We start from the raw sequence: 19,609 nt of genomic DNA on the forward strand, positions 1-19,609 counted from the left end.
CTCACCCTCTCAACCATCACCGACTGACCCCAGCTCGTGTGCGCGTTCACGGTACTCGAGGCCAGCCGCGCTGCTGCCTGCAGACAGCAGTGGAAAACGCTGGTGACACCCATCCTGCAACCCCCAAACCTGAGCTAAACACACCCGTTTCCCCTCCTGCATGGCGTTTGCGGGCTCCCGCCCTGAAATGGGCTCTGAGCGGCAAGAGGCAGAGGAAGCAACGCCGACGCTGCACACCGGGAGGGGTAACCTGAACTGCTTGCGTTTTATTCATCTCTGTATTTGACTGGAAGAACCAGCAGCTGGGGAAAAGGGGCCAGAGCATCACCGTAGAAGTTCAGTGAACGCTGCTGGGCAGCAACAACAAACCTCAGAGTGTACTGAGAAAGGAGAGACGGTACTGAAAGTGTCGCAGCGGCGTGCTGTGAGTAAGCAGCCGTACACCTCCGGATGCTGCAGGCACTGCTGGTCGCCCCAGACAAGGGTTTTAGAAGAACCAGAGACAACGCTGCAGTGGACAGCAGAGATCAGAGCCTTGGAAAGACTTCCAGACAACGAGAGGGGAGATGGCGCGGGATTTAAAGATTCATCGTACGGGCACACACAGATGCAGTGAAATTAAAAGGCAGCAACATTTGCTGAAGAGCCACGCTAAACCCGGAGGTTCGGTTCGTTGCTTTTTCCAAGGCTACCCCGTCTCCACGTAGTTAACCTATTTCTGGTCTCTTCGCTCCCGTCTGCCAGCTCGAGGAAGCATCAGCTGCTACTGAATTCTCAGGATGTTAAGTGAGGGTCTAAAGAGCACTTGTCCTTTCTCCCTACCTCCTAATAACTGAGGGATGAGAAAAACGACAGCAGACTCCCAGCGCTGGAAGGCTTGTGGCTTTTGCACAGGTTCAGCACTCAAAGGGGCGACGTCCACTAACACACATCCAGAAAGCCCAGACCTACAGAGGCAGCGGGGAGAAAAATGCTTGCACAGCTCCACACAAGCATCGTATCCTAAACTAGTACAGAATTGTGACAAGGAAAACCGAATTTTCAGCTAGAAAGTCCGAATTGAGAAAAAGTGAAAAAATCATATAAACATGAAGGAATATTTTCGTTTAGTATTGATATCAAGTACATACAAAGAACAGGCTGAAGTTGCACACGAAAGGCTGGGCTTTTAGCACTCTGGGAAAAAAAACACTCGTGCTAGTACACTAAGCAGAAGAGTTTCCATTTTTTTGCATTAAACCCCACCCCTAAATTAAAACCGGCTTGCTTTAAATGCTTCCCTGTTCAGCTGCACATGCTAATTGGAGGATCCAAAGCAGAGATGAATTAAAGTGGCTGGGCTGTACCAAACCCAAGCTCTCCGCAGCGGCAGCGGGCTGTGGGAGGCCTGGAGCTCCCTGCAGGAGAAGGTGAAGGCAGAATGCCAAGGGACGTGAATGCCAATTCAAATTTCCCTTCCGCTCATGGGACCCGACAAAATTAACGTCTCATGGGAACACCCCGCTTCTCAGGCTAATCATCACCCCCTTCTGACGCCTTTGGGCACGTTTTGTGCAGCTGAAGGGTAGATTTCATTTTGCCAAATAAAGGGGAATTTTAACTTCTAATGGCTAGGAGAGGGGAAAAAAAACCAACAACAAAAAACCCAACCCTATTCTGAACCGTGACGCATGTGTTCAACAAACGCTTCACACACAAGAAATCCCCAGCTTGGCACACGTCGCCAACGGACCGTCCAGGACAGGAAGCTATCAGAGCTTCCTCCGCAAGCTCCTAGGATCCCTAACTGTACCACTAAATAAATACTCAACAAAAACAGACCTCAAAAGGCAGGCAAGCCTGTCAGAAGAAAAAAAGAGCAACCCATGAGGTACCAAACAAAGCGAGCGATGGCAGGGCGGCCCGGCAAGGGGAGACGTGGAAGGAATGCTCAAGGCCAAGCGGAAGGCGTTCACTGCCAGAGACGTGGGAATGAGGCACGGCCTCGAGCGGCCGGTGACCTGTAAGCTGCGATTTCACAGCGGCAGAGCAGTTCAAGTCTTCCTTCCACGTGCCCACCCCTCCAGGAAGGATTTCCCACCCCTCCAGGAAGGATTTCCCACCCCTCCAGGAAGGATTTCCCACTTGCTTCCCACCAGACAGACTTTCACGGTAAGGACAGAACTGCCTGGAGCAACTTTTGCTTGAACGCGGTGCGTCCTTCTGCGATCCCCAAAGACTACGTAGGACCTCGCAGGGAGGACAACGGGGGAGGCGGATGAGCCAGGGGGAGGTGAGCATGTACCCGAACCAGGGACAGAGCCCTGGAATACAGGCTATCACCCCTCGGCAGCCGGCACCCACCTCCCCAGCGCGGGGACCCCGAGGCCCGTTCGGCAGTGGAACCTCATCTGGTCCAGACCAAGGGAGAGAGGAGGTTTCGGGGCAAAACGGCCCAGCCGTACCTCTTTTGGGGACTTTCAAGGCAGCAGATTCTGGTGTTTCTGGGGACGTTGTATCAGCTCCATCTTCAAAGACCTGGATCTGGAAAAAGTATAACAACTATCATTAAAAAAAACCCCAAAAAACCCCAACCAAACAAACCAAAAAAACCCATAAGCAGAATGTGATCAGAAATCAGGTCCGTTTTGGTAGCAGATTTAAACAGCGCAGACTGCATTTTTTTGGCACAGATCTTTAATTTAGTCATTCAAGCTCAGCTATCCGACCATCCTCCTTCCACAGGCTTCCTGAAAACAGCAAAATATTCTTTATTCACATAGGGAATAAAGAATATTCACATAAGGAGTAAATAAAGTCAAAACTCAGGATTCGACAGCCCAGAACATCTCCAGCAGTTCCATGATCACTCCACAGAGCAACCAGTTCACGAACCTTGCTCTGACACGTTATTTTAAGTTACTGACACTTGACAGAAAGCTCAATTTTTATTTTTTTGTGTGTGGTCTTAGCAAAAATTATTTTAAAACTCTTCTTTCTCTTCATAAGGAAAACTGCTTTTCTCTGAAACAGAGAACTTCAGTGACTCCAAATGCAGCACAGCCAACAGAGGGGGGTTTGTTTTGGTTTTACAATCTGGAAGCTGCCCAGCTCTCTAGGGAACCCCAGGAGGCACAGACAGGAACACAGCTCAGGTTTGAGCCGCGTTAAGCTATCTAAGGGTTGAAGGTTTAGGGCTATCTCTTTGTTAAATATTTTTGCACACATTTTTGCCTGATAAATATAGAAAACAATGCTGGAAAGGATCAGATCACTTCTTGAGAGCCATCCCTTCCCCTTAGAAGATCAACACTGCCTGAATCGTTTCCTGACAGGTATTTGCCTGATCTGTTCCGTGAAAACCTTAAGCCTGGAGGTTCAGTTTAAAAATAATCTGTAAACCTGTCAGCCACAGTTTCTATTTTGGGAAGATGCCCAAGTACCAGGACCATACTCTTAAATTACAAGAAGCAAGGAGACTGAGCAAGACTATGCCACAGAAATCACGACAACCGCACCGATGCTGAGAATACTCAAACCACGGTTTTAAAAGTGAGGACAAGGCGAGGGCCCCTCGGATCCTGATGACATGGGGAATGTGAAAGAGCCGACCTGCCCCAGCCAGGCGCCCCCCATCTTCGGAGTGACTCGGCAGCGCACAGAATTTCACAACTTTTCACTAAACGCAGCAGCACGACAAAACCAGACCCGAGGACTATGGAAGCGGGGTCCCGGGGGATCTGCTGCACCAGGTCATGCACAGGAGTTTATCCAAACCGAGGGTGGGATTTTGAGCGGTCTTGGGGTTCCCCACCAGGTACGACTCAGGTGGAAACACCAGACTTGCTGGGAGCCGGCTAACAAGAAGAAGGTGGCAGGAACCAGAACAGGGCTTGCTTTTGGGTTAGGCTGGAGAAGCGCAACAAGGTACAAGATGTCCTGCAGCAGCAGACTTAAGCTGATGAGCTCCTCTGCCAAGCAGGAGCAGAAAAGCAACTCCACTTGATGTCAAAATCAGCGATAATGTTTCCACACACCATAAAAGGATACTCATGTTCAAAATTACTAGCCCAAATACAAGTCCCAGGCAAGCAAAATGTTAAGGCTGCCAAAAGATATCGAGCAAACCCTCGGTGGGAAACGCCTGTCCGTGTTGACACAGCTGCTCGAAGCAGCGCTCCAGCCCTCTGACAACTGGAAGACAAGCAGGGAGGTGATGGCCAGAAGCAGAGAGGCAACAGCCCCTCCGCGGCACCCACCCTCTGCACGGGGAGCCGAAACACCCCCGGCTCAGTCCCGCAGCCCGAGGCGGCGAGTGCCTCCGTCACAGCTCTGCCGCAGCCACCTTCCCTCCCCTCCTGCTGGCCAGGACACCCAGGAGGCTGGGGGGGGGAGGCCAGGACACCGAGGGGACGGTGTGACACGGCTACGGGACGGCGGCCAGGAGACATTAACGTCCCTAGAGCCACCACGCTTAAAGAGTCTCCACCCTGAAACTCTCCGTCGACTCAGCTAGAGATACCCACCCTGCTCCCCCGTGGGATGCTGCTTCACGTACGGGCGTAGCAGCGAGGAATGGTTTGGTGGTTATTTCAGCTCTTTTGGCTCTCTGCTTCCCTTTGAGCGAGGCGAGGCATTGCTGGGACGCCCGCCGCCGCCGCAGCCGGCAATAACCCGATCGGTCTGGAGCAGATGTATCGCATGGGCTTGATCCTTCCCCAGGAGATGAGCACTTCGTTACAGCTAAAGCACAGCATCAAATCCCTGTGCGGGATCTACTTTGATGATTGCATGAAATAGGAGAAGAAATTTACCTAAAATCTTTGAAATTTTCCCATCAGTACATTTTTAGAGCTGAAATGCCACAATAAATTAAAAGACTAAGAACACCGCTAGGCTTTACTGATGCTGGTATTACCGGTACTCATTTTTTGAGATATACTTTTAAATGCAGGGGAGAAGAGAAAGTTACTTAATCTTGGAAATTCTTAAAAACACTTTACAAGTGTTTAGCAAGATGTGCTTGTATTGATGCAGGTGATCTGCTCCATAAGCAATGAGAAAGACATTTCTCATTTACAAATTTTTCCCCCCCCAAAAAAAAGATTTATTATTGACATCCAGTGGTCTGACACCGTGCGTAACCACAGGACAGCCACCCGGTATGCCGGGGAAACCTAGGAATGAAATACGAGAGGAAGCAGTAGACAGATTTACAGAGGAGAGCACAAGCAGAGCATTAACTCTGCTGAGAGGGAATCCTGCCATTTTCCGTTTATATCTTAAAGCCGGTTCTTGAAAAATTAATGCCCAGACCGTAATGGTCACTTAGGTGACCGGCCGCCCACACCCTGGGCAGCTTCCTCCACCACTTCTGCTGGTCTTCTGTTCTGGTGCAGGCTGACTGACCGGCTCGCTAAGCCCTCGTGCTGGAAGTCCCCTGGGAAGCTGTGCTCCGCAGTAAGAGCTTGAGAAAAAGGCTGGAGCGCAGAGCCGTGGCCCTGCGCCTGTTCGGCGGCTGCTGCACGAGGCAGGCACAGGAACCGCTGCGATTTGCAGTCCGTGCTGGATACGCTCCTCAAAGATCGCGCTCCCCTGTGCTCACCAAGTTCACCTTTCCACACAGGTCGCAGATCCAGAGTCAGTGCTGCTGGCCCTGGTGCACGTTCTCCGCACGTGCACACCAGGGATTTGCTCTTTCGCAGGGGAGAGCGGGCAGAGACAAACTACTTACCATCACCGTGGAAGAGCAGCTTATTTTTAAGCAAACTGTGTGCTCCTCAGCTGGAGACACGCAAGACCCCAGCCGTTCCAAAACCAAAGCGAGAAAGGGGAAGCACAGCAAGAGGAGGCTGTCAGACCCCGCAGCGAGCCTCAGCCCTCCTGCACACAGCTCCCTCGGGCCGGCTCCTGCAACCCCACAGGTTTCGCGTCGAGTCCCAGGAGAAGACACTACCGAGCACCCTTCAGTCTGACCCCGCAAACACCCCGTGCAAAGCCATACACAGGAACCTTTCCACCGCCACCCTGCCGTCGCCAGCAGACGAGATGGAAACTCCTCTGAAGGCCCCAGGCGAGCACAGCAACGCTGACCTGCCCACGCCAGCACCGTGGGTCACATTCATACCACTGCACGTCACCAGACGTCCGATGGGTGCAGAGGGCCACGCTATGCCCGGAGCACAGTAGCTGCCTGCGTGTTCCCCCCCGGGTCTGCCAGCACGGGGATTTCACAAGTGCTTGACGGGCAGAGACCTGCCAACAGGCTGCCCTGTGTGCTGAGCTCCTCTCCAGCCACCCGGTCTGGGAGTCGTGCGTCCCGGCCCTGCAGACCAAAGCTTTTAATTGTAAACTACTTATTTACTTTTCCAGCTGGCAGGCGAGGCTGAGCGACGGACCAAGGAAGCCAGGCCCATGAGTCCCAGCGAAACAGCCAGCAGAGAGCATTCACTTCTCATCGGTGAACCCTCTGACCACGCGTGGCCTGAAGGCCCTTCTGATGGCCAGGGCAGAGGATGCTGGGATCCACCCCAGGACTCCTGCCCCTAAAACCCCTTATTCCGTGTTCAGCTTCCCCCACGCTTCCTCAGTCGCCCGCTGCCAACGTCCTGGAAGCGAGCCACCACGTCTGGTGGGGCAGCAGGAGGGTCTGCGGGAGTGGAAAGGAGCTCGCTCTGCTGCCGAGATGCCACAGGGTCGAACTTAAACCAGTCGTTTTGTGCCAAGGAAGGAGGAGAGGAGCTGAACATCTCTCACCGTGACATCGTGCTTGGAGCACACCAACCTGTGGGACTCAAGAGCAGCGTCACTTTTCTGCGCTTGTGCTGTTTGAAGATTACACAGAGGAAATTAAAATGGAAGAGACTTGTTTGTACATAAACAAGCTCCTAGTTCCTACCTGTTGTACACGAATCGCAAAAGCTCAACAACTAAACCCGAGTGACGCGTTTTATATACTTCAAGGTAAACGTTATTTCACTAAAATTCTCTGACTTTACTTCCAGGTAAACACCCAGATATTGGTCCCAAACTTCATCTCCTACAGATGATGTAGCCGGTAACTCTCTGAGGCAGCAGACAGCAGGCAGACTTTACTCTTCCTTTTGGAGGCAAAATAAAACCATTCCACGCTCTCTGGAATTCACCAAACTTTTTTTCACCCAATTAATCTGAACATATTTCACGATGACCCCATAAACCGGGCTAATCAAAACACTCAGTGAAACGTGCAGAGAAGCTGCGTGTCAGACTGGAACAAACCACAGCTCCGGCAGGAGCACAGCCTCCGGGCAAGGCTGCTGTCTGTATTTGGAGCTGCTCTGTTCCCTCGCACGATGGAAGATGGAGAGTCCCAGAAACATCGCTCCCTCTGGGAGCGAAGGGAACTTCTTTTATCTCTCCTCATCAGGGTGCAAAGGGCCATCTTCCTCTATTTAACCAAGCAACCCGTGAGCCACACATACCCGGGACGAGCCCGGCAAGCAGAGGTCATGGCAGGGCACGCGCAGAGGGAAGCGTACCTGTGACTGCCGCACAAAGATGCCGTGGTTTTCTTCACAGGTGAAGTATTTCCTGCCCTGCACGGTCCCATCGTTCTTGCCCTTTGCTTCATCCAGGATGACTCCGACCCACTTCCCCGTGGCAAACAGGGTGGCACCGACATAAGCCACGGTACCGCGGTGCCCCTTCCCGATGACTTCGACCCTGGAGCCCACCTTCAGGGGCTTGCTGCTCGCTTCCACGCTCATCCTGGTGCCGGTGCTGGATGCCTGACGACAGAGAGGAGAAGCACAGCAAGTTAAACACAGCTGCTGCAGACAGACGGACCCACGGTTCGGACGGCGGCTGTCTCATCCCCTCCAGCACCCCTCACCCCGGGCTCTGCACGGGGCCACCCGCAGCCCGAGGGGTCGGTCCCCCCTCACCTCCGCCGCCTTTTCTTTTCGGGAGCCAGCAAAAGGTAATTCCTTCCGTTACAGCTGCCAAACAGGAATCACAAACAGTGGCAAAACCACCATTAACTACCACTCTTCAGCTCTAACAGACACACCGGACTCACAAACCCAATTTATAAGTTTGGGTTTGGTTTTTTTTTTCCCCAAAGCTCCTAAAAAACAAAACTGTGAAGCAGCAGATGTTGGCGCAGTCATGTTTGCCTTAAGCTATACTTGCTCCGGCCTTTTTTCACCACATCAGAAATTGCCCACAGCTTTCCAGGCTCTTGCATTACATGCTCAGGAACAGAAAACCCATTTCTGATACAGTTCGCTTTCCTACCCCGTTTTATTGCCAGGATTTAAGAGGACCTGGTGGCCCAGCACCAGCCCGAGTTAGACCACCCACCCACACCAGTTTCCCACTGCATTCACGAGACCCCCCCCTCTGCGCCAGGACTCCGGGGTACCGGTTGTAACAGCGCTTCCCATCGGGATGCTGATGAGCAGAAAATATTGGTGGTAAATTCATCAAGCTTTCAAGGCATTATCATCGTAAACGTTAATCCACATTTAAAGTTCAGCGTGCGTCATTAGATTTCAAGCTTGCCGTCCCTGATACGTACCTCTCTGTTTAGGTACAGTTAACCACGTTGATCAACTCTTTTAGAGCATCAATAAGGTGATGAGTGCGAGGAACTCAATTAAGGTACTTGAGACCACCACAATTTAAGTAAGACCCATGAAGTTTATAAGGGGGCCAGACAAGTAAGGCGTTGGGATCTTCCCCCCACCCCCAATGCCTCCTCCTCTGAAATAAGCCCAGGTAAGACAGATGAAGTTTGTACTATATTGCCATAGAACTAAATTAACTATACAGTTTTAATTGTTTAAAAAGTAATGCTATACTAGTAGTCCCTCCTCAAATGTTGACGCCTTTAAAAGGCTACTGCTTTTAAATACAATTAAGGGAGGGGGACGTTTGACTGCCTTGCTCAGTTTAAGTCCCACAGCTCAGTCCGACACTGCGGCGTTGTCCTTACAGCGGTCTCTAAAATGAAGCACGTTTGGCATTTACATCACCCCATTTGTCAGTAGTTCTGTTTATTGTGTAGGAAATATTTTGTTTTGATTGCTGCTGGGCTTGGCTTCAGTGAAAGAATATACTCTTTATTCAGATGAGAACAGAAGGCTGCTTTCACTCCCCCAAACCGCGACGCAGAGAACAGCTGAGGAAGGGTGCTCGCAAGCTGATGGATGCAAAGACAAGTTGCAGCAGCAGCCAGACGCCAAGCGGGGCTTTCAGCACTTGCAGCAGCAGGTAGGCTTCAGCCCGCACGAAGAACCAAGGGTATTTTGAAAGCTTCTGGCTGGCACACGCAGAAACCCGAATCACCACTGTTAGCAGACAAACCCGACAAATGATTGCCTTCCTTTGCATGCTGATGTACTGCGTTTGGATGCAGAACATACCCATCGTGCTCAGGAGCTTTTGTGACGCCAGTTTTCCACACAAAACTGAATTCCACTTTTCATCCAAATACAATTGGCAGAAATCAAAAGCACAAAATAATCTTTTAATAAAAAACAAAGTCAATCACCGTTTTCTAGAAAATAAACAAAAACAAGACCTCAAATCTAAAAACTTACGCTACATACTCAAACAAATGTCTACCAAAATGTTGGATCCTTTCAGCTGTCAGAAGGACTAGCAACAACATTCTGCAAAATACTTGCAGCTTTAAATCAACATGTCCCCCTTGTTATAAAAAATGAGAGCAAAACTCTAGGAAAACAAGAAGCCTAAAGGCAAAGCAAGATTCACCATTTGAACAGAAAGCTTCCTGCTCAGCGATTTTAAAAAACAACCGCTTCCCTTTTTATCCATCCTGGTTTATACTGGCCATTTTCCCTTTCTGGTGGCTGCAGTCCAGGTAAGATCTATAGGCATGTGAAAACGCCACGGGCTGGAAATCAGAGCTGCACCCCTGCGGGTACCACCTACCCTGCGGGAGCGGGGCACGGCTCTCCCCGTCACCAGGCTCCCGGGGCACACGCGCTGCCCCGGGGGTAAGGGCTCTGACACTTGTACTGACAGCTACGTGATGGCGGACGATCCGTCCTAGGAGCGTTCACGCACGACTTCAACACGGGTCGGCTACGGTTAAAACACAGAATGTGCTTACAGAGGACATAAGGAAGCAGGATTATAAACTGAAGACGCCGGACTTGTACCATCACAGCGTTGTCTCCGGCCGATTTGATAAATAATGTACCTAGTTAACAGAAAGCAGGCAGGTTTACTGCTAATTCGTAAGGTAAAAGCGTCACGCTGCCTTCCTGCGGCTAAGTTCAGCTCCAGTCCTGCAGAACCATTTTTCCCCCCCCAATCGCAGCGTTTAGATTTTTGTTACTTTAATGCCGACACGTTCCAGCTTAGGCTCAGCTTGCAGCGGTGACTTTCCAAATCACGAGACTGGCACGCCTGTCAGGTTAACTTCTGGAGGTGCTCCCGGACACCCTCTCGCAGCTGCACTGCCAGGACAGGAGGACGGACTGGGAAGCAGGACAAACTCCGCAACGCTTGTGCCAGCCGGAGCACGCAGGGCAGACGCTCACGACCAGGGAGGCAGCCGGGGGCAGGAACTGGCAGACAAAAGCCCAGGGAGATGTTTCAGGAGGAGCGGAGCACGAGCCACACGACTTGCAGGAACCAACCCCTCGCCTGCGCTGAGTGGGACAAGGGCCTCGGAGCAGAGATAAACCCTGCCAGGCTTTCGCCTTTCAAACGATTTAATTTTTATTTTTCTATAGCCTGTAGAGCAGCAGCAGATAAGCCGGCCTCAAAAATCAAGTATTTCACCGTTTCTGCTGCAGCAACATCACATTTAGTGTCGTGGGCTGCATGTGGGCGTCTGGGGAACGCTTTCTGCAGAGGGCTTGGATGGGAGCTGCGGGAGAGCTCGTCTTCCTTGCTTCCTTTCCAAAGCATAATGAGAGTACAAGCACATACTAACAGTGACCAAAACACCTAGGGTTTTAAGCGATCAGATACAGCGTGGCTCCACGCTACAGCTTTTCTGACAGCAAAGCCCATTTACGAGGCTCCTGGGGTCCTTCCCCACCAGCCTCTCGCCCGCTCTCCGTCGGCGATGGCCGACCTCCCCCCGTGCGCTGCCCCAACCAACTTTAAAAACGCCGTCTCTCGAGCAGGTCTCGATGTGGCCGCAGACAGACGACGCCCGCCACAAGGCACAAGGAAGGGACAGGCAGCAGAGGTGGAGGTGAGGAGTCTGGTAAGCCAGGTTTGCCAGTTTGGGGCAATTACCAGAGGAGCCACAGCAGAAGAGCGCACCACCGGCCTTCTCAGTGCCGCCTTCCTCCTCGCCAGCAGCCGCATAAATTCTCCAGGGAAGAAAAACTGGGACTTCACATGGAAGAAGAATTTCCTCATTATTATTTTTTTTAAACTACAAAAGCTCTTCAGGGCCTGTTTTACAAATTATGAAGCAGAGATGCATAATAAAGAAAGCAGCACATCTTTGTTCCTTGCCAAACCACCTCCAGAGACCATCCCCGAAGAATTAGCAGCGGAGTCAAACGAGTGAATCACCTTATCGCCCTGTTTGGAAGTTCCACCACATTTCACTCGCAATATGCTCCGGCACCGATTTTCTGCCACAGTGACTCCACTCCATGCCTACAGAGGAGCGAGCAGTCCTTTTACAGAAAGAAAAGACCTTTTCCCTGCATCAAACCACCCTGAGACTGCAGCGAGCCACCCAATTAGTGCAGCAGAAAGTAACTAACGCTCTCCCTTTCAGTAAAGTCTGGTGAAAACATCATGCCGATCAGCGCCTGGCAAGCTCTTCTCACCCCAGCCGTCCTGGCCCCAGAAAGCCTCTGCTCTGCAGTCAAGCAACTGGAAAAATCAAAATGCAGGTAAAAACCTCCAGGATGTGCAATTTTCCCGACCCAGCACAGCATTCTTCTCTGTAGTGGTATGAAAGGGTAGACCAAAATAATTTACATTACCACAGCAAAACACAAAATTATGCAAATTACTGTAAATCTGCTGAGTAGTCTGAAAAAAAATGCCAACTCAGGTAGCGTTCCCTTTTAAAGATTCGTTTGAAATAAGTTCTAGCATTTTCATTAGCAAATAAGGCAGAGGGCTTTGTGTTTCTTCTCTACGTACACAGTCACGCAGGCAAAGCATTTGCAGGTTACTTTTCACATGGTAAAACAACTGAAAATCCCCTAGGATCCCCAGTTTTCTCCCAGAGGTACCCACGGACAGCAAGAAAAAGGGGCTGCGGGTATCTTCTGTCCGTTATTTTGGGCGCCTGTCCGTCCGTCCCTCCCTCCCTCCCAGGCAATCCGGCCCCTGCTCGCCCCAGGGCGGCGGTGCCGTACCCCGGTGAGCGTGGCCGCCCTGGCGCCCGCAGGCGAGCTCAGCCCTCCAGGTCACCTCCGCTGGCAGAGACCTGAGCTGGGTAAATAAATGGCTTTCGGTACGCTCTGGAAGGTAATTTATCGCTGCAGCATCAGCTTCGGACTAAGCCTCCAAGTCATAAACATAAAACGGCTTTAAAGTACTGGGGGTGTTGACCTAAAAAATAAGCACACACGTATATAGATAGCTATCCCAGCTGCTGTGTCCCAAGAAATCCTGATAGGCACTTAGCTGCGATGAGCACGACGCGTCCGATCCCAGGCGAAGGACACTTTTTCCATCGTACCGCCTACTCCTGCAGTGTGTGTGCTGGCTTTGGCACATCGCTGTGTTTCTGTCCCAAGAACAACAGGATTTCACCCAAAGCTGCTGGTCAATAAAACCAAGGAAATTCAGCCTTTGGCATCCGCTCCCATCTCTAACATTTGCACACTTCAGAAGGAGAGAACTAAAGTCTGCAAAGCACTATTAAACCGCTTTTTAAAAAAAAAAAAGCTTCAGAAGAACGTACCTTAGGGCCGAAACACTGCGTCGGTCAAAAACAAGAGCCAAACTAGCGTTAGCTATTTCTTAGCTCCTTTCCCTCACTTCCCTACTTCTTTCCCAGCAAAGCCCTGCCCGGACCAAAGAGAGCATCTCCCTGCAGACACTGCCTGCATCCCAACGGGGCGAGAGCGTTTGCAAAGCAACGCTGCTCTCTCGCCTACCCAAGTGGGGCCAGCAGCGAAAAGGGCGCAGTAAGGACTTCACCGGGTCTGTATAAGCCCAGCCGGGACCTCAGCTGCCCGGCAGTCCACGCACGACACCTTTGCTGCCCACGTCCACTGGATTTAAAGCCAGCAGCGCCGGCGCCCGCAGTCCCACCAGCGGCGTGGACAGGCTCCCTCGATCGACCAGAGCCGCAGCCGCCCGTGCCGAGCCCAGGGACGGGGACGGGGAGGCTCGTGCAGAGACGGAGCCGACGGATCCACGTGCGGTTCCGTGCTCCAGGAAAGGCGTGAGCACCCAACCCAAAACGTCACCCGAGTCCTGGCTGTCAGGCCCAGGGAGGGCCGCGGGACCTGCGGCTCCGTCGCTGGAGCGAGCCCCCGCCCCGCCGCAAGCCTCTTCCCACCTCCAGACAATAGATTTGTCTAACGGTATTTCAGCTCCGGATAACGGATCTCGTTAACGACAGCGACATCTCAAAAAAGTTCCGTCTTCGTTTGCCTCGTGACTCCCCTCGGCCTGTATGAACGCGGGTCAGTCTCAGGGTTGGTTTGTCACTCAAGTCATTAGTTAGATGTCATAATTAAGACAGTAGCCAATTAATAACATATGGGTATGCATCGCCACAAGAAAGTAATAAAACAAGTCGTTAACATCCTTCTCGTCTGAGATCTCATTAGCGCTGAATGACGGAAGTTAATGCAACTAAATCTGGCAAAAGTAGGTACACACGTTTTCAGTCTCAAATTATAAATTTGTAGATCTATCAAATAAGGTTTCATTTTAAAAAACAGATAGGAAGTTTATTAATTTCATGGTATTCTCGTGCTGAGCGTCCTCCCTTCCCAAGAAAGTCCTTAATTTGTAATATCAGCAAAAAAGCATTTCAGAATAACTTTTTCCAAACACACTTCGCTTACAACGTCTCGCCAAGGAGCTTTTGGAGTAAAGTCCTGCCCCAGACGGGCGTCCCGCCCTAACCCTGTCTCCCAGTTCCTCTTCCTAAATGGGACCTCACTGTCGTGGTTTAACCCCAGCCGGCAACTCAGCCCCCCCCAGCCGCTCGCTGACTCCCCCCCAGTGGGATGGGGGAGAGAATTGGAAGGGTGAAAGTGAGAAAACTCGTGGATTGAGATAAAGGCAGTTTAATAGGTAAAGCAAAAGCCGCGCACACAAGCAAAGCAAAACAAGGAATTCATTCACTGCTTCCCATGGGCAGGCGGGTGTTCAGCCATCCCCAGGACAGCAGGGCTCCATCACGCCTAACGGTGACTTGGGAGGACAAACGCCATCGCTCCAAACGTCCCCCCCTTCCTCCTTCTTCCCCCGGCTTTATATACTGAGCATGGCGTCCCATGGTATGGAATGTGCCTTTGGCCAGTTGGGGTCAGCTGTCCTGGCTGTGCCCCCTCCCAGCTTCTCGTGCCCCTCCAGCCTTCCCAGTCGGCAGAGCATGGGAAGCTGAAAAGTCCTTGACTAGTGTAAGCACTGCTCAGCAACAACTACAACATCGCTGTGTTATCAACATTGTTCTGGTCCTAAATCCAACACACAGCACTGTACCAGCTACTAGGAAGGAAACTAACTCTATCCCTGCCGAAACCGGGACACTCGCTATTCACAAAATTGAGAGGGTACAAATCACACTTCAGAAGTCCAGAAGCTCCTTCTCCACTGGCGCATCGTGATTTCGGGGAATCTAAAAGACAACTCCTACCAATACAAAACCCATCCCGAATAGAATGGCAACAATAAGACTGATTAAAAAGGAAAATTCATAAGCTGCATATACACTCGGAGCAAGCATTTCACAGAATCATAGAATCATTAAGGTTGGAAAAGACCTCTAATATCATCGAGTCCAACCGTCGACCCAACACCACCATGCCCACTAAACCATGTCCCTACGCGAGTAAGTTTCCCAATGTAAGTTACTGCTCAGCCCCACTTGAGAGTAAAGAACAAAAAAAAAAAAGTCTGCTAAGAATAGGTAGAGAAGTTAAGGGCAGCCCGGGAGTTTGAGAACAGAGCCCTGCCTGTAAAAGAAGGTGCAATCATCACTGGGGAGAACGAAATTCCCAGACGGGCCCACGCGAGGCACACGGTCTGGCTCCTGTAAAGCCACGTGCACGCGAGGCACGGATCGGTGCAGCTCCCCGAAACCGCTCGTAGGAAACCTCTGCCGGCTCAAAACTGCTATGCTTCCACCCCCACCCCGCGCGGAAAGCTCCCATTCTGCATACGGACGGCCAGCGTGAGCCCCGGCTGGGCAGGGGGTTGATGGGGCTTGGAGGATCCGGGCAACACGCAGCGCCTGCCTGTGATGTGCTCCTCCTCCTCCTCATCCTGAGCAGGAGCCACCAAGCTTCCCCAGGCAGCTGGGCAGCCCGAAGCGAGCGAGTGGCCCCTGCACAGGAGCACCTCGGCCCCCCCACCTCCTGTGAGCAGTTTTTACAAGTTTTACAATCTTCTCCGAATCACACGGTGGATAAATCAGGGTGCAGAGCCCGAGCTCACACATCCTTATGCGGTCAACTTGATGCAGTGATGAAACATCTTCCCGTCACTCTGTGGTCACACAAAGGCCCTTCTGCATTAACCGAGGGAGTTCTGGTGGGTCAGCAGGGTGGACGTGGTGCTAACTCAAAGAAAATAAAAGGTCTGTTTCTCTACTTTACAACGCCTGTGAAGGTACGTAAGTATTCTGTACTCCCTGAGCCTGCTGGGACACAGCACGAGGGGTAGAATAGGACTTCAAGGGGCTCAGTGAGGTCCACCCTAGGCAGCTTTGCACCACGGCTGCAGCTTCCCAGGACCCACCAGAAAGGGGACCGTCCCAAGTCCATCCGCCTCTCAGCGGGAAGGACAGACTGCCACCCATCTAGGGGTGGAGCAGTTCAGAATGGGCGCCGTGGTGGGGTGACGGGTACAGTCGCGGCCATTACAAAGGGAACATTTCCCCCAGCTCACGCCAACACCTCCTACTCCTGGGAGAGGCTCTTTGCACGACCGCAGAGTTCAAGCAGAACGGCCAAGTCTACAGAGTACCGCGCTATCACAGCACGCTCCCACGGAACGTCCACAGACCTTCACCCACCCGTCTTTTTTTCAGGGCAGGATCTCAGTCATCGTTCCACAAGGTCACTAGCGTCGCACCAGGGGCTTCACCTGCTTCTCCCAGCGCCACCCGCTGCAGTTCAAACTGAGAAGCACCACGCTCCTCGGCACCGAAGCAGATCTCACACCAACCACCCCGCTCAGATACCCCGTTAAACACACACGTGACCGCTGCAATAGCCATTCTCGAATTCAGTAACTCTTCTCGAGCTTAACACCAAACTATGCCTCTAAAGAGCACAGATAACATTACGGTAGCGCTGTACGTTCTGCAATTAAATCTGGCCAATACAGAAATCCATCAAAACTTACACGCTGAAGGTCCGTTTGTCAATCAGCGCTAATTTTAACAGAAATGTTTCACGAATCCTTAACATCCAGGAAAGAAGGGGGAGCGCAGAATAAGCCTCTAACACATTCATGCTCTTAAGGCGATGGTTCTCTAACTTTTGTTTCTAACTAACTAGACGTAAGACAGTAGAACAAGTTGCACTGGTCCAACGTCAGGATGACGGTGCACGCCGTTCACCGACATCTCCGTGGTCTTAAGTTCAGGAGCTCACCATGCTCTTCCCCCAGTGCCGGGGAGCACAGTGTAGGTAACACGCACAGCTTTGCTCTGACCAAAACCGTAAGCAGCGACTCGGACCCGGAGCTGCAGAGCCGGGTGAGCCACGGGGCCAGCTCCCCGGCCGGGGATCGCCGCTGTCCCTGCCTCGGGACAACGCACCAGGATCAATACTTTCTTTTTCGCGCGTTGCAGCTTGCCGTGACCCGCACTGCTGTCGGTATGTCAGACTGAAGCAAGGATCAAGCCGACTTCTCTGATGACTCCGTCTTGCCTCAGCTCTCCGGTGTTGTCGGACGAGCCAGCGTCTAATCTGCCTGGCTAAACCCGAGACCGGTATTCTCATGAAGACTCAAAACAACGCGATTACCGCAATTTCAGATTTTAAAAGGAGAGAAACTGTCCAAGCTGGAAATAGCGCATTCCCATCTACCTTGCCAGCCAGATGACCGCAGGCTGGGCACCCGATGGCCTTCCCGAGCAGAGGTGGAAGGGCAGAGCCAGGTCGGCGGTGAGCCGGGGAGGCTGCGGTCACCGTCCCCTGCCAGCTGCGGAGGAAGGAGGCGGGGGCGAGAGACACAGCAAACTTGGGGACGGTCACCCTTGGGGACACCAGGGCACAACAGCCCGACACAGCGGCTGGTGACGCAACCCAGAACTTCCTCGGGTCTCCAGAGAGAGCACAACGTGCCAGCTCCTCGCTGATCGCTTCCCGAGAAGCGGAGCCTGTCTCGAGAGCTGCACCTCACACGCTGCAGGGTCTGCCCTCGGCTCTGGCGGGCTCCGACTCCAGGAAAACTGACAGACAAAATTTCAGGTGGGGCTGAGTTTCGGGAACTCTTCCCCTGCCACCAGTGACCAAAAGGTCGTCTTCTGCCAGTGCCCAATGAACAAAGGAGGCGTGAGCATCCTCTCTGGTCACGCCAGCCTTTCCAGCAGGCCACGCCGGTGCTCTGGACACCCGAATTTTGGGCACGGAGAGCAAGGTGGTGATACGCTGATGGTGAGTAAAGAGGATAGAGGAGCAGAGAGCTGTAGGAAGCTCCCAGAGACACCAGCCCACGGGAGGAGAGAAAAAGTGGTACGCACACGAGGCCAGAGTCACCCCCCCGAGGCCACTCACCCACTGACAGACTCCGAATTAGGCAGGAGCCCTCAGGAGATCTGTGCAAGCATCAGTGCAGGCAATTCGTAACAGCTCAGTCATCACTCCCATGCAGCGATGGTCTAAAGGGTGAATAAGCTGCTAAATTACATTAAATGAGAAATCAGCGTACTCTGATAGCGGAGGCAGCGTTCCTCCCCCCCACTCTCCCAAACCTACACCGCAGGGTACCGACGGCCCGCTCGCGAGCCCCGAGAAGGGGCACAGGGGAGGCGGTGGGGATCGGGCAGCCAGAGAAGCAACCAGGAACGCTGACCCACCGGAGCAGCCACCGCCGGTCTCTGGCAGGACAGTCCTTAGGCGGGTGGCTCGGAGGAAGCCACCGGCCCAGGAGGAGCTCCTCACCCCGCTCACCGGACAGGCAGGGACAGGGCTGGAGAAGAAACCTCCCTCCAGGCGAGGTGCGAGGCACGTGGGCTGCGCTTCGACTGCCCACCTGCTCCAGTAACAGGAGACACTGCTCCGCACAACTGCCTACCTGGCACCCCTCAGAAATACGGCGTTTTCCCATTTTTACCCCTGTTTAAAGTATTACACACGTTTACAGACTATTTCCTCAGTTATTTGAAGATACTGGTTATTAGTCACTGAAAAATGGATGCAATTCCAAGTGGCTTGTGATTTCAGCGTGATTTGGGTCACTACCGTGTTTCATCTGAGCATGACGGTTTCAGTGTTACGCTCCATTATAGCAGATAACCCAAGGAATATTTATTGTATTCCTTCCAGAAGCCAGACTCACATCACTACGCCGGCACACAGGGACGCCTCCCTCCGTGCAGATATGACTAATTGAACCTCAAACTGTCATTTAAAGTACAGATCAAAAGTTTCAGGCGAACCCTGAACGCAGCAACCACCGCTGAAAAGCTCCGGTGACGAGATTCACGACCGCAGGCTAAAATGCTCTTAGCCTCAAATTCAAGACGTGACCCAACACGGCCGGAATAAGGAAAGCCTTGGAAATAACTCTAGTTTCTGTTAAGTCTAGTTATTACCGAATAGATCGTGTGTGGTGCTGCCATACCGTCCCTATTGAAAGGAGGGGATTACCCCAGGATTAAGAGCAGACCCGTCAGCCGGTGACACGGTGGGGGTGGCTGCCATCTCACCCAGCAGAAGCCGGAGCGGCGCGGGTCTGCCGCCGTCAGACTTGCAGATGAGCCAGGATGAAGCCCCCACCGTGCAAACCCCGCCGCAGGACTGGATTCATCGTGCTCAAGGCTGGGGAGCAAGAAGTCAAACACCAACAGTTCGGGTGTTTCTGACTGCAGTGACACCGACTACAGTGCTGCCGTACAACCCCACGCCCCCGAAACCCTCGTACGGACACCGCCAGGACAGCCAGTCGGTCCAGCCCCGCCAGAAGGGCTGGCACAGCTCTGGTCCCCGCGGTACCCATTTCAAAATGCAATTTCAGTAAAACGCAGATAAGCCTGCTTGCTTCCAGGAGACACAGCTGCCGTCCTGCCTGACCGAAATTCAATGCAGTTATCAGGAGAGGATTGGCAAGACTCAGTTTGAAATTTCACCTCCTTCGCCCCGCTCCCCCCCACTGAAAACAGCAGCATCCAGCAAAGACAGAGTCCTGGCAGCTAGAGCAGTCTGCCTTCGTACGCCCGCAGACACCATTTCCCAGCCCAGGGGAGCGCTCCCCAGCCGCATCCCCGCCCGGAAACACA

General features: G+C 52.5%; 1 protein-coding gene across 1 annotated transcript in view; it reads right to left on the reverse strand.

The window, feature by feature from the left end:
* Positions 1–19,609, reverse strand: part of DCTN1 (dynactin 1) — an 80,539-nt gene that overhangs the window by 52,322 nt on the left and 8,608 nt on the right. The window contains exons 2-3 of the mRNA XM_009332114.1: positions 7,500–7,748; positions 2,445–2,523 (exon numbers count right to left, since the gene is read on the reverse strand). Coding sequence (XP_009330389.1) covers positions 2,445–2,523; positions 7,500–7,727 — 307 coding nt within the window. The 5' untranslated portion in view covers positions 7,728–7,748. The remainder of the gene's footprint in view (positions 1–2,444; positions 2,524–7,499; positions 7,749–19,609) is intronic.

Source organism: Pygoscelis adeliae, unplaced genomic scaffold (assembly GCF_000699105.1).
Source record: "Pygoscelis adeliae isolate BGI_AS28 unplaced genomic scaffold, ASM69910v1 Scaffold679, whole genome shotgun sequence".
Lineage (NCBI taxonomy): Eukaryota > Metazoa > Chordata > Aves > Sphenisciformes > Spheniscidae > Pygoscelis > Pygoscelis adeliae.